Here is a 14,427-nt window from a genome sequence, read left to right as displayed (position 1 = left end):
TCGTGTGTCAGCAGTGTGAAGAGCAGCGGACTGAGCACACAGCCTTAAGGGGCCCCTGTGCTCAGTGTGATGCTGCTTGAAATGTTGTTGCCAACAAGCACTACTTGAGGCTTCTGACTGACGAAGTTTAATAGCCAGTTGTAGAGTGAAGTACTTAATCTTAGTTTGTCAAGTTTGCAGATGAGTTGTTGCGGTATTATTGTGTTGAATGCTGAACTGAAGTCTATGAACAGCATTCTCACATATGTGTCTTTTTTGTCCAGATGGGTAAAAGCTGGATGAAGGGCAGAGCAGATTGCATCCTCTGTAGATTGTTTTGCTCGGTATGCAAACTGGTGGGGGGGGGGTATAGTATAGTATAGTATAGTATAGTATAGAGTCTTTATTGTCCTATAAGGATATTCTTTTTCACACATATCATTGTTACATTCCATGCAGGATGTACACAGCCTCATACATATAACATATAACACCCCAATTCCCTCCCTCCTCAACACCATACAAGCAAAAAGGTGGACAGTGGAGACAACATAAAACACAAAAGAATAGGGGGAATGGGTAATTGTCACAGGAGTTTGTTTAGTGCAGTGATTGCTGAGGGTATAAAACTTTTCTTAAAGTGCGCTTTTTTCCAGTCCAGGGCTCTGTATCTGCGGCCAGATGGGAGTAGGGTGAAGAACCGGTTCAGGGGATGGTCAGGGCTGCTTACTATGGTGCGTGCAAGGCGTGTGGTGGCTGTGTCATTTGAGTTTGTTCTTGCTGGTGACATTTAGTAAGGTGAAGAAACAGGGGGAGCAGTAGAGTAGAAGGGGTTGGATGATGCTTTTGTAGAGTAGCAGAAGGAGATGGGGGGCAACATACAGTGATCTTAGTTTGCGTATTGCATACAGTCTCTGTTGTGCACGTTTCTGTGTAATGTTGACATGTTCATTGAAGTTAAGCTTATTGTCAATGGTAAGACCAAGATATTTGAAAGTGCTGACCTGTGCAACTGGTTGGCCATGGATGGTGATGTGAGTGAGTCCAGGGGGTGATTTTGATGCAGTTCTTTTGTCTTGTCAATGTTGAGTTGGAGGTAGTTATCAGAGCACCACAGTGCAAAATCTGTGATGGACTGGTGGTAGGCTGTGATGGAACTGTTGTCTGTAAGTAGTCCTACTATGGCTGTGTCATCTGCATATTTGTAGTAAGTGGTGTTGGGTAGTGAACTCTGGCAGTCATTTGTGTAAAGTGTGTACAGGAAGGGACTGAGTACGCAACCTTGGGGGTTTCAGTGTTGGTGATGATGGATTTGATGTGTGACATGACAAGCCATTCACACTTCCTGATGATGGGTGTCAGTGCCACATGGCGGTATCATTGAAGCAGGATGGAGCAGGTTTCTTTGGCACAGGTATGATGGTGGCGGCTTTGAAGCATGCATGTGTGTGTGTGTGTGTGTGTGTGTGTGTGTGTGTGTGTGTGTAAGAGAGAGAGAGAGAGAGAGAGCGAGCAACCTACACGTTACTGCATCTCAATATTGTGTGTCTAGGCAAAAAGTCAGCACCAGTCAGAGGCTACATTCATTGTTTTGCACATTTATGATGTCATCACATCTTTGTGTTTCTTTAGGTGATACATGGGACAACTTTTTCAGCAATGTTGCGGAACCACATAACCAGCATGTGCTCCAATTGGATGATCATGTTAAAGGCGCTCTAAGCGATGTTGCGATGCAGTCAGAGGCTACATTCATTGTTTTGCACTTTTATGATGTCATCACATCACCAAAAATATTGGTTTTACCAAAAATATTTGACAATATTTTTAAACTACAAAAATGCACACCTGTAAAGTATTTTGATACAAAATACAAAGCCATTTTCTTCAACCCAATAAAGTACAAATTACAAAATACTATTTTGTATTTGAAATACTTATTTTAAATATATGTATGTAACTACTGCCCGTCCCTGGTCATACATGCTGGTTTAGAGTTTTTTCTGAATGCTTAAACACAACTGTGATTCTTATAGCACAATTTCTAAAATAAAATTATTAATACAAAACCACTCACTGAGTTCGCAAAACTACAAACACAAACACTGCTTTGCACTCAGTTTGCAATTTTGTAACACACACTTTGCACAACTGTAGGCACAATTCACTGCACAGCACTCTTTTTGCAGAGCTGTAAACACAACTCACTGCTTTACACTCAATTTCTAAATGATCAACACACTCCTGGCAAATCATACACATGAATTGCTATTATTTACACTATTTTGCCAACTCTCTGGCACACTTTCTCATGTGAAAACCTTTTTAGATAATTAGTTCACTTTGAAATCAGCCTAAGCACTATAAATAAGCCACAGGTAATGTACAATGGGTACAATGGAGTGATCAGGAAGAGTGATAAGAGAAAGAAATAACCCTTCTACAGACAAAAAATCAGTCTACATGTGGGGATATTGTCATGTCAGGCCTGGATACGTCATTCCAGAAAATATTTTTTCCCGGTGCCTTGGACTAGGACATTGCATGTGATGTAGACAGAATTTTGAGAGAGACGACCGATGTAGACTGATTTGTTTTGTCTGTGAAATTGCTATTTTGTGTTTTGACTTGGAAAAACACACTTGTGTTTGTTTTGATGTGTGTGAATAAATACCAATACTTGAAGTTTGGATCCATGTTAACAGAACTATGACAAAAGTATGACCTTAAACTGACATAGTCTACCTTGTGCACAGAGAAAGCAAAAGCCAGATGTGTTTTTTATTCAGACCATCAGTGTGTAGTTGGCACATTGTGTGCTTACTATTGTGATTGCTTGTGTTTACTGTTTGATAAGAAAACATCATTTTTACGAAGGTGTGAAGAGTTAAGCAAGGTGTGTTAGCTTTTGCAAGAGAACTACAATGTTTTGCTGATTGGGTGAAAGGTTTTCCTATTTGTGTGTAGAGTTTTGCAAAAAAAGCCATAGTTACAAAAAATGTGCTTAAAGGAATTATCCGGAGTAAAATGCACTTTAGATCAATTTACGGATGATTGGGACTACATACGTTGAGTTGACATCAAAATCATGTCATTCGGATTTGTTTTGAGAAAGTTCGATTGGCCGTTTTCAGTCAAAACTCTTTAGCCTGGAAGTGACCCGGGCATGTAATTTCACCGATACAAAACGCTATTTTTATACCTCTTCTACACAGGGGCGCAGCTACCCATTTTTTTGAGGGGTATGCAACAACAAATTGGCGCCCCCATTGTTTTATTTTTGTTTAATTGTTCTAAAGTGCATTTTACTCCGGATAATTCCTTTAAGCAATCAGAAAAAACTGTAATATCTGCAGCGTCTACACCGAATTGCACGATATCTACATGCGCCATCTGGTGGTGTGGGACAAATAAACGGCAATACATGCGCAGTTTGTATCTGCCAATAATATTGAGTCATTTGAAATGCATCCATATTTGTAGGTTTTCTTTTGTTCTATTTATCTAAAAAAAAAGGAAAAAAATTCTCTCTCAGCAACACTACACTGCGTGTAGAAAGACCAATGTAGAGTTTAACTTCACGATTGACCAATGGATGGATCAATATGTTTCTAGAAACGTAGGCCTGTTGGCAGGAATTTGTCATTTTTAAACATTGCCTCAATTAATAAAATATAGATTCCATGGCATGCTCTTTACCGGGCTGTCATTTTAAACATTGCCTCAATGAGGGAAATATGGATTTCATGGTATGCTCTTTACCGGGCTATTAATGATATCATGCTGAAGTTATTAGAGGTGTTTGCTCGGTCTCTACCTCTGCCTGCTCAAGCCACTCACGCACGTACTGTACGCACACATACACCCGCACCACTCAGCACTCACTAAAGCCTACACACACCCCCACGCACGCGCGCGCGCGCACACACATACTGTACACACACACACACACGCACGCACACATACATCTGTAGGCTACATATGCAAACACTTGGTCTCTACCTACCTGTGTGTGTTTCCACACAGCAAAATGAGGGAGCGGGAATGTCATGGAACCCAAGGTGCGGGTTTATGGAAGACTTATGGAAGACTCCGTAACCAGCGGATCCACATCAGGAGAACAACTTTAAGGATTATTCTTACTGAACTCACATTGCTCAGTTTGGTGCGACAAACGTCTTCGCATCCACAGTGTTTAGACTTTCAGCCACCATTCAAGCCAACGACACACCTAGAGTTTTGCAGCCATTACGATACATTCGGATGCTGTGATCAAGATGCTGACAGTACCATTGCGGAGAGGTATTGGGATCTGATTGACTTGAATCCTGAAGACTATGAACGTTGTGGTGATTTATTGAAAGACATTATGTGTCAGGTAATTTTTTTTATGCGCCAAGTGGTCAACTTGGGTTTCATGTTGGACTTCATATTTGATGTTTAGTCATGCATTGTGTTTATGTGAACTCTAATTAATTACTCTAACTCTAACTAATTAATACCATCATTAATACTTTTTTATCATAACATAAAAGCACCTTAATGGTGGAAGGCTCATCCCCGAATTCAATTTTGAGCCTGCTGTATTTTAGTTAATGTAAGTGGAAAAAGTCGCGACGAGGTTTAAATCTGGGATGCGTAACCCACGGTTACCACAGTGGTTGCGCAAGGACCCATGGGACGGTAAGTGTTTAGCATTTAGCTATTGTTATGATACAATAGGCAGAGTGATGATTTATTAAAACCATGTGCAATTACATGGAGCTCATCTATATTGTTATTATTCCCTCTACTTAACTTTTTCACTAGCTAGCCTACTTCACAAAATCTCTACAAAATAAGGCGTATGCTTCATTGCTGTTACAAAAACGGTATAGCTTAATTACAAAATAAATATAAATAAAATATTACTTTAAAATGAACGAATTCACCTTTGGGCAGTGAAAGGCATGAATTGGCAATGAATTGGAATGTTTTACAGATGTTGTATATTAATTTTATTGTGCTATGTGTAATATGTGACAGATGTGATAGTGATTAAGAGGAGCCTCAAACGCCATCTTGTAGCTATGGCAGCACAAAGAGCATCACATGCGCTTCTTTAATGTTTGTCTTGTCACATCAAGGTCTCTTCACTTTTAACGTCTTTTATATGCTGAAACAGCTAAAGGATTTGATGGAGAGCTGCACTGAAAACACATGGCTGTGCTCATCCCTCTACACTTGTCTCTGTCTCAGTCTGACTCTGATCACTGTTAGGGTAGATTTCCCTGAGGCCAGACTGAATGACCTTATATGGTATTCATTCAGATGTATGGCAGCTTGTGAAATGCATTACTGTGCCAACTGTACTCAAAACAAAGAACTGTTATTTGGATCATTAGGTTGAAAACTATGTTGCTTTAACCATATCAATTCTTAAAAGTCAGGAGCTGCAATATCCATCCGTTGTCACCATAACTTAATTTGCATTTTATTGTGTTGAAGAAAATGGCTTCATATTTTGTATCAAAATACTATAGGTGTGTATTTTTGTATATAAAATATTGGCAAATGTGATCATAAAAGTGCAAAACAATGAATGTAGCCTCTGATTGGTGCTGACTTAGTAATATTGAGATTCAGGAAGATGATCCAGTGCAAGATGAATAACGTCTAGGTTGCTCGTACACACCCCTCTCACACACCAACCATCAGTTGAACTTTAATCATCAGAACGCAAGAAACCCGTTATGTGGTTCCTCTGCAACATTGTTCAAAAAGTTGGCTCACGTGTCATCCATATCTATGCCCACTGGTGTCAATAGAACCCCATTTAGCGCTTAGTTAAAAACCAACTGAAAGGGTATCCTACCTGATCAACAGCTTTACACAATGCAATATAATTCTGGGCATGTATTGACAATGTCAGAGACTTCATTCTCAGCATTTTATGGCAGTGTACCATGAGGTTGAAGTCGTTATTTTAAGGTAATAGAACTGCGTTGCTTTAAGCCCACATTCTGTGGCTCTCAGTAGGTTCGGTGGTTAGTTTGTGCCACTTGACAAGTTCAGTTGTGACTTCTTGAGTACATCTCTGATACAATAGGCTATGATATGTTACAGGCAGGTCTGCATAGTTGATCTGTTGACTGTTTGCAGAGGTATGGCATGTCCCGTAGGCAGAGAAAAGCTGTTGTTCTTAAACACTGCCCACTTTATCAACAGAGTCAGTGTAGTGATGAAGGAATAGATTAAATAGACAGATATGGAAGGTTTAAAAAGTGATTTCATGTTCCCTTTTAATAGTGTTTAGTATTTTCAACAACAAAAAAATACAGTATTTCATTTAATACATGGCATGGCTACTGTATTTTGTCATTTGTTTTGATACACTTAAAATTTTTGTTAAAATTTAAAAATACATTTAATACATACATTTTAGCACCTGAACTCTTCTACTATGTGCCATACTGTTATAACAAGTGCAGAATGCAGTTTGGCATTGGCATCCATTATTTCCTAAAAGAATAACACATTTTGATTGGTCTAACCACACAACAGGCAGCATTTCTGGGTCATGTCTAAATATTCTTCTTTTTATGGTGTTTTAACCAGAATTTGTAGATGGAACATCAAATTGTGTTCACAGACAATGGTTATCGAAGGTTTTCTCAAGCCCATACAATGATTTCCATGACAAAAACATATCTGTTTTTAATGCAATGTCCTGAATATCGCAGCCAATACTGTTTTTTTAGCCCTGTTTCCTGTATACAAAGATTCCTCTGAATTCTCTGATTATTGAATGATATTATATACTAAAGATGATGAAATCCCCAAATTCTTCACAAGTCGGATATTTTCATAAAGTAGAATAAATTGTTGGGTTCAACATTTGATATGTGGTCTGTGTTCCTTTTGCAGCTAAATGTTGGCTTATGAGATTTGCACATTGTATTCACATTTTACAAAATGTCGCAACATTTTTGGAAGCAGGGTTGCAATTATGATGGCAGTCAGATAGACTTCAAACCATGTTCAAGTCTTTGCTGCTAATTACAGAACTTATGAGCTGTCAAAAGTCTATTCTTTTGCTTATATTTATGATGTTGTGTAAACCCCACTGGCTTAATTAATTTAATTAATTTATTGTGCTTATAGAGCGCCAAAACATTACACATGTATCATGGCGCTTGCCCATGAAAATTAATGAAAAGAACATTTAGCACAGCCGTGAATATGAATTGCTATCATGAATATTGCTAATGCGACCATTTGTTTACCCAGGAATGTTCCCCTTATGCAGCCCACCTGTTTGATGCAGAGGACCCCTACACCCCAGTGCGGGAGTTTCCAGGCCTTTGCTTCTCCTATTGCCATGATTTCCACACCAAGTGTGGCTTCTTCGTGAAGTACATGACAGACAACAGTGTTCTTCAGGAGGCATCGGACAAGGGCAGCATCACCTTCTGCAGTCTTACTGAACTATCTGACAGGGATTACTGTTATCCCAATGTGCTCCAAAACAACTACCTCTCCAACAAACTTGGCAAAGTGAAGGAGGATCCCATGGGCTGTGTCCAGCTGTGCCTGACAGAGGTGGCCAATGGACTGCGAAACCCGGTGTGTATTATGTAATGTCAATTAACAGGCATTTGTACCAGCTATCAGTCTATACAGATTGCATGGTAGAGTAGATTAGGATGGTGATGGTAAAGAAAGCTCTAAAAACATCTATAAGAAATGGCACGAGAGCAATGGCTTTTGATGGGCAAATGCCATGATAAACATTTATCTATAGCATAGCACCTGCAGAGTGTCAACCTTTGCAGTCTCAGATGAAATGTCACCTTTAGGTTTGCAGTGCAGAAGTATGTCCTAAGATGCAGCTCATTGTTTGGACTGTTGCAGGTGCTGATGCTCCACAGTGGAGATGACACCCACCGCATGTTCGTGGCTGAACAGGTGGGCTTCGTGTGGGTGTACCTGAGGGACGGCAGTCGCATGGAACAGCCCTTCCTGGACCTGAGCGGCGAGGTGCTGACCACCCCCCGGCTCGGGGACGAGAGAGGCTTCCTGGGCCTAGCTCTCCATCCACGTTACCGTGCCAACGGACGCTTCTTCATCTACTATTCCATCCTGGTGCAGGGCAGCCTGGAGAAGGTCCGCATCAGCGAGATGAAGACGTCCGCCCACGACATGAACAGAGCCGACCACAACTCTGAGAGGTTCGCTGCGACGCCGAAGTGGGGAGTCTTGGTATCTGTAGCCTGGATAAGGGGCATGCTTTTAAGGTTCTTAATCTCTTTTGCAGGGTCATTCTGGAGATAGAGGAGCCAGCTGCTAACCACAATGGTGGGCAGCTGATGTTTGGCCTTGATGGATACCTGTACATTTTCACAGGAGATGGCGGAAAGGCAGGGGATCCTTTCGGGAAATTTGGAAATGCTCAAAATAAGTGAGTATTGTGTCACTAAAAATGACACAATGCTGGCTAGAGCATCTACTGAATACAAAGCTAGATGTTTCAGTACTCATGAGAAAAACCCTGCATGACGTAACATTATGAATATGGTTTCAATCATTCACAAAAAAATATCCCCCTTCGTTGCATTAGTGAGACTTTGTTTTTTTTACTCAGATAATCTTTTTTTTGACCAGAACGTAAAGCTAACTAATTCCAAAAAATGACAGGTACCGTTTCATCAGTAACATTACTCCTTTAACTCTTCTTAAGATATATCACAATAGAATCCTTACTACACATCATTTCTAAATTGATTTTCCTCTTCTTTTCACTGCTTCCAGGAGCGCTCTGCTTGGGAAAGTTTTGCGCATAGACATAGATGGCAGCAGCCTCGACAGAACTCCATATAGGATCCCGCCTGATAACCCTTTCATCGGAGAGAAGGACGCGCGGCCAGAGGTGTATGCCTACGGTGTCAGGAACATGTGGCGCTGCTCAGTGGACCGAGGCGACCCCGTCACCCACTATGGCAGGGGCAGAATCATCTGTGGCGACGTGGGCCAAAACCGTTATGAAGAGGTGGACATCATCGTGAAGGGAGGCAACTACGGATGGAGGGCCAAGGAAGGCTTTGAGTGCTTTGATATTAAGCAGTGTTATAACTCCTCGATGAGTGAGTACAGTATCAATGATGCTGAGAGCAACTTTATGGCATATGCCCTTTTTAAAAATCTATTTCCCTTTTTAACCACATTCAGCATTGCATGACACACAATTAACCTTTCCATTTTAATTGACAGAGGATATCCCTCCAATATTTGCTTATGGGCACCACATTGGAAAATCCATAACAGGGGGTTATGTGTACAGGGGATGTGAGTGGCCCAATCTCAATGGCCTTTATATCTTTGGAGACTTCATGAGTGGGTATGTGTTTTTATGATCTGCTATGAATTTGATTGAATACTAGTCTGGTAAGAGCAATCAAACAAAGCAAGCTTTTAAAATTGTGCTCTATCTGACTCTGTTTTGAAAGACTTTTGGTTTGGTGTAGGCCATTCCAGACACTCATTTAAATACAACTGCAAGGACAAGGGAAGGAACATACGAGTTTAGGGTGATTCTATTCCCACAACTGAAAAAGCTGTGACCTGGGATGAATGATTTTTAAGAGGGGCCAAAATGCTTGACTCGTGCCATGTGCATTGGCTGTTGTCCCTTAGTCGGTTGATGGCCTTACAAGAGGATAAGGTCACTGGGACCTGGAAGGAGAAGAGCATATGTATGGGAGACACAGCCACCTGCTCGTTTCCAGGACTCATCAACCACCATCATAAGTTCATTATCTCTTTTGCTGAAGATGAAGCAGGTGATTTTTGGAACCTTTTAAGAAATGTATACAGTAGAGGAGTTTTCTCTTTTAAAACCTCTTATCTGCTGTGCTTGTGTAGGTGAACTGTATTTCCTGGCCACCTCATATCCAAGTGCTATGTCTCCTTTTGGAACGATATACAAGTTTATGGATCCCTCCAGGTACTGTATCATACAAAGCGAACTTTTCTTTGATGTTCAATTCCTTGTGCTATATGTAAGGGATTTCCCACAACAACCAATCAACAACCAAGCCTAATAAACATCAAAACAAAATCACCAACAAAGCAACCTATGGGGGAAAAAAACATCACCAACACTGCAGCTTTCACTATTCATGCAACACGGCTTAAATTACCGCTTTTATAGAAGCTGATGCGAAATAGGACAATACATAGTGGTCAATGTGAGAAGAGCAGTATACAGTCATACAGTAGGCATTGTGCACATTGCTTCAGTAGGTTAGCTATTACTCATTCAAGTGAGACTCAGGTTTACACATGTCTTTAATAAGGTTCTTGGCTGCTGCTCGGTAAAAGTGGTTGTTAAATGCACAGATGGATAGTAACTCTCATTTCCAGTGCCTGAATGTGCTTCTGCATCTCTCGACTCTTAAAGTAGCTTTCCTTAATGCCTTAATTTGATTGTGCATCACAGTATTACATGAAGACCCTCCATAGTGAGGTTAAATCTTCTCAGTTGTGACAGGTCACTGTATGAAAATATCTGCCTGTTCCAACATTTGAACACATGGTTTGCATTCTTTCTCCTCTTATCTTGGAATCTCCTCTGCATGGCAGTCTTTTATCCTTTTCGTGAAAAAATGCACACTCAAAGCAAAATAGAGCTGATTTGTAAACTGATGATGTTATTATCTAGGCCTATCTGTGAACTTAATCCATTCTTCTGGTTGAAAGTCTGTCACTATGACTACTTGATTATCAGTAGTTGATAGACAAATAATAAAATCTGCCCAAGTGTTTTGAGTCATCACATCAGTTAAAATCAGGCCAAAGAGTAGCATAACTCTCCAAGATTTTGCATTCTGCATTCTGCATTCAAGACAGTGTGACACATATTTCACTGAAGTTCTTTGTCATCAAAAGGTATTTGTTCAACTTGAATATGTCCACTCATGATCTACAAACCAGACAGCCACCTCCGTAACCATGAAACCATATACTCTCCCAGCTGTGACTGATTCCCAGATTCTGTTAGTGCACACTTTTACAGACTAGTGGAAAGAGAAATCAGCCAAAGCACAATTATTGAATCCCCAGCCGTTCTCAGTATAATCTCCACTGATTTACAGCCTAGTCAGGTCACGTGACCTGATTACGTGCTAACCTGTGAGTTATTGTTGAATAGTGTGCCTAGGAAAGACAACTAAATGTATCCTATCCAGTAGCTGAACGAAAAAGGAAATCCAAGGCACTCTTCTTTCAGAAAAAAAAATATAAAAAGCCTTTATTTTAATAACCATATCATGATTGAAAACTTTAACAACAAGTGAGCTCCCAACACCAAAGAGCACCTTGGAATACCTAACTTCCGAGCACTTTGGACCTTTTCTTTGTAAAGTATCCTATCCAGTGCAAAGTAATTATCATTTGGATTGTTTTTTACCTCTTTGCAGGAGAGCAGCTCCAGGGAAATGTAAATACAAGCCACTTCCTGTGAAAGTCAGAGGCAAAAAAGTTCCTTTTGTTCCAAGAGAATGTAAGTCATTATTTGTTGTTATTATTTTGTTTATTTTGACTGTCACTTGAGTCAGTGGTTTGATACCTTTACATATTTTTCTTATTCAGATTTACATATTCCTTATTTAGATAAAAAAAAAAATACCAGGGCTGTTGTCAAAAAAAAAACATTCTATGTCCTTCCTTACCCACTTTTCCATGGAAAATGTCCTGTGGCAAAGGAGTGAAGGAGAATATGGACTTATGCAAAGCCAGCTGTGATGCTAAGAGGATTTGACTGATTACATTAATCTACAGTTAGATTGACTGCTATTACATTAATATAATTAATAGTGGCTGTTACTGAAGTGGTCGATTAAAAGTAAGCGACAAGTAAGGTGGCACTGTCTCCTTTCCTCTGGTAAATGATGGAGTATACTGGAGCTAAAAAAGGAACCAAGGAATGGTGGCTGCCATTTACTGTAGAAACCCGTTTCCAAAAGAAGTTGAGATGCTGTGCAAAATGTAAATACAAGTAAAGTGTGATAATCTACAGAATAGTAAACCCATATTTAGTTGCAAAAAAAGGAAACACATCAAATGTTAAAACTAACAAATTTGAGTCATCAAAAGAAAAGGGAGTCCAAGGCACTCTTCTTCAAAAAGTTATAAAAAGCCTTTATTTAAACATGGCTATTTTTTAGGTTAAAAAACATGATCTGGGCAAACACCCACGCGTAGCGGCACAGAGCCTTCTTCAGGGTATGTTTTTTTAGTATTCCATGGAAAGATATAAGCTCATTTTGAATTTGATGCCAGCAAAATGTGCCCAATGCTACAATGGCCTGTCCCAGGGTACATCATGGAATATAAAACGTGAATATGAAAACCCCACGCTGAAATCATATACCTGATAAGAGTATTTTTCAAAAAACAATTAAAAAATAATTTAGTTTTAGTTTTAACAACTGACAAGTTGTCTTTGCACTATTCTCAATCAAATTTAGTAGGGTTTGCGTGATTTGCCAATCTTACATAGCATCCCAACATTTTTAGAAACTGGGCTTTTTCATTCATTTACAATTCTAAGCAAAAAAATACTGTTTGATCACAGCCTAGATCCAGGGTCAATGTTCAGTCTTTTTATGTCACTTTAGCCTGCTCAAGAGTGCACTGGGATTTTAATTGTTCTATTGATATTACTTCTATACATTCTAATTTTGTCTGTATATTTCAGTGACTGTACTGGATGTCAATGAAATGCCTACAAGACCTCCTCTTAAAAAGCTAAAAAAGTATACAACCAAAGCACCCATCAACAGACAACCTAAAACCACTCTACCTGAGACCAGCAATATTTCTCCAATAAGTAAGACCACTTTACCATCTACTTCCTCAAATTCAAGATCTACGAGCCAAACACTCTCCCAGCAAACTCTACAGAAAAAGCTAGAGACATTTACAACCAAATCACCTGGGACAACTGAACTTGAAATCACTACACATACTGAGAGTAATATTGCTCCAATAACTAAGAACAAAACAAATGTACTGCCTATAAGAAAGTCCACTTTTATAACAGCTTCCTCAAATGCAACAGTTACAAACCAAACACTCTCTAAGCGAAAGACTGCAGGAACTCCACAGAAAACGTTGAAGACATTTACAACCAAAGCACCTGTGACAACTGAACTTATAACCACTCCACGTACTGAAAGTCATATTGCTCCAATAACTAAAAACAAAACTGCTTCATTTCCTATAAGAAAGTCCACTTTACCAGCAACTTCCTCGAAAGCAAGAGCTACAAACCAAACACTCTCCAAGCAAAAGACTACAGGAACTCCACAGAAAAAGCTGACGACATTTACAACCAAAGCACCTGTGACAAGTCAGTCTGAAACCACTGCATGTCCTGAAAGTAATATTGCTCCAATAACTAAGAACAAATCTACCTCACTCCCTGTAAGTAAGTCAACTTCCCTAGCTACCTCCTCAAAAGCAAATTCTTTGAACCAAACACTCTCCAAGCAGAAGCCTCAAAGACAAGTGAAGAAGATCACTCAGATGAAGGCAAAGACAGGAGTCAGATATCCCAAAGCAGAATTTCCCACACCAGACCTGAAAGTTGCACTTAAGATCAATTTACTGAACAAGAAAAAGGCTACAAAAAAGAGACCTAACAAACAACCATCAAGGCAGAGGGTGGAGAAATCAAAAATGACCAAACGGGTTGAAAAAGGAACAATGAAATCAGTTAAAATAAAAACCAGCAAAGCTCAAGCCAACACAAAAAAGAAAAAAGGATAATGATATTACGATTAAGTTGAATTTAAACTGATGTTGTATGTCTAGGTCCGTTTGTGCCCAGCATATGTGACGACCTCACATTAGGAATTCACCTTTTCTGGTGTAAATATAAAATGTTGAGACCAAATGTATTGCACTAAAATGATGACAAACAAATAAAGAGATGCAAAAACAGTTGTAAAAATAAAGTTATGAAAAAGAAAGATTAGATTGTTTTCTAAACCTGAACAGTTGTTTGTGTCCTAAGCAATGTTTCTCTCCTTGGAAAGCTATGGAAAGAGCTTGTTACTTAGGTCACTAATCAGACTGGACACAATGGTGCTAGCTATTTGTTCATATATCTGTCACTCACACAAACATATAGTTCGGAGACCTGATTTTTTTTTCAAATCCATGATGGTATGACAACACAATTTAATAATGATTGAACAGTAATATAGTATCCAAATGTCCATGTTGACAGCTTATGAAGTTGGTATTGCTCTAAGGCATTGTTTCCCAACCTTGGTTGGGGGCGCCTGAAATTCAAATGGGGTTGCCTGCGATATTGGGTCTTAAAATTCTTAAAATCTTAAAATTGACCAGTACATTACATAAGAATTTACATTGAATAAAACAAATATCAAAAACCTCATTAAA

General features: G+C 39.4%; 1 protein-coding gene across 1 annotated transcript; it reads left to right on the top strand.

Annotated features, from left to right (window-relative positions):
- The first annotated feature begins 4,009 nt into the window (after positions 1 to 4,009).
- hhipl2 (HHIP-like 2) lies at positions 4,010 to 13,928 on the top strand. Its single transcript, XM_048227995.1, has 10 exons — positions 4,010 to 4,357; positions 7,249 to 7,584; positions 7,873 to 8,189; positions 8,276 to 8,419; positions 8,770 to 9,101; positions 9,229 to 9,355; positions 9,652 to 9,797; positions 9,880 to 9,961; positions 11,436 to 11,518; positions 12,716 to 13,928. Exons 1-10 carry the CDS (start codon positions 4,010 to 4,012, stop codon positions 13,786 to 13,788), a joined length of 2,988 nt encoding a protein of 995 aa, XP_048083952.1. The 3' UTR covers positions 13,789 to 13,928.
- Positions 13,929 to 14,427: the final 499 nt, after the last annotated feature.

This window comes from Alosa alosa, chromosome 19 (genome assembly GCF_017589495.1).
Source record: "Alosa alosa isolate M-15738 ecotype Scorff River chromosome 19, AALO_Geno_1.1, whole genome shotgun sequence".
Lineage (NCBI taxonomy): Eukaryota > Metazoa > Chordata > Actinopteri > Clupeiformes > Clupeidae > Alosa > Alosa alosa.
Note: the sequence above shows the minus strand (reverse complement) of the source record. Positions and strands in the feature narration are given on the sequence as shown.

Coding starts and splice junctions, on each gene's coding strand:
- hhipl2 (XM_048227995.1), top strand. CDS start 4,010: ATGAGGGAGCGGGAATGTCATGGAACCCAAGGTGCGGGTTTATGGAAG. Junction 9,102..9,228: donor GTGTTATAACTCCTCGATGA/GTGAGTACAGTA, acceptor TTTAATTGACAG/AGGATATCCCTCCAATATTT. Junction 11,519..12,715: donor TCCTTTTGTTCCAAGAGAAT/GTAAGTCATTAT, acceptor TGTATATTTCAG/TGACTGTACTGGATGTCAAT.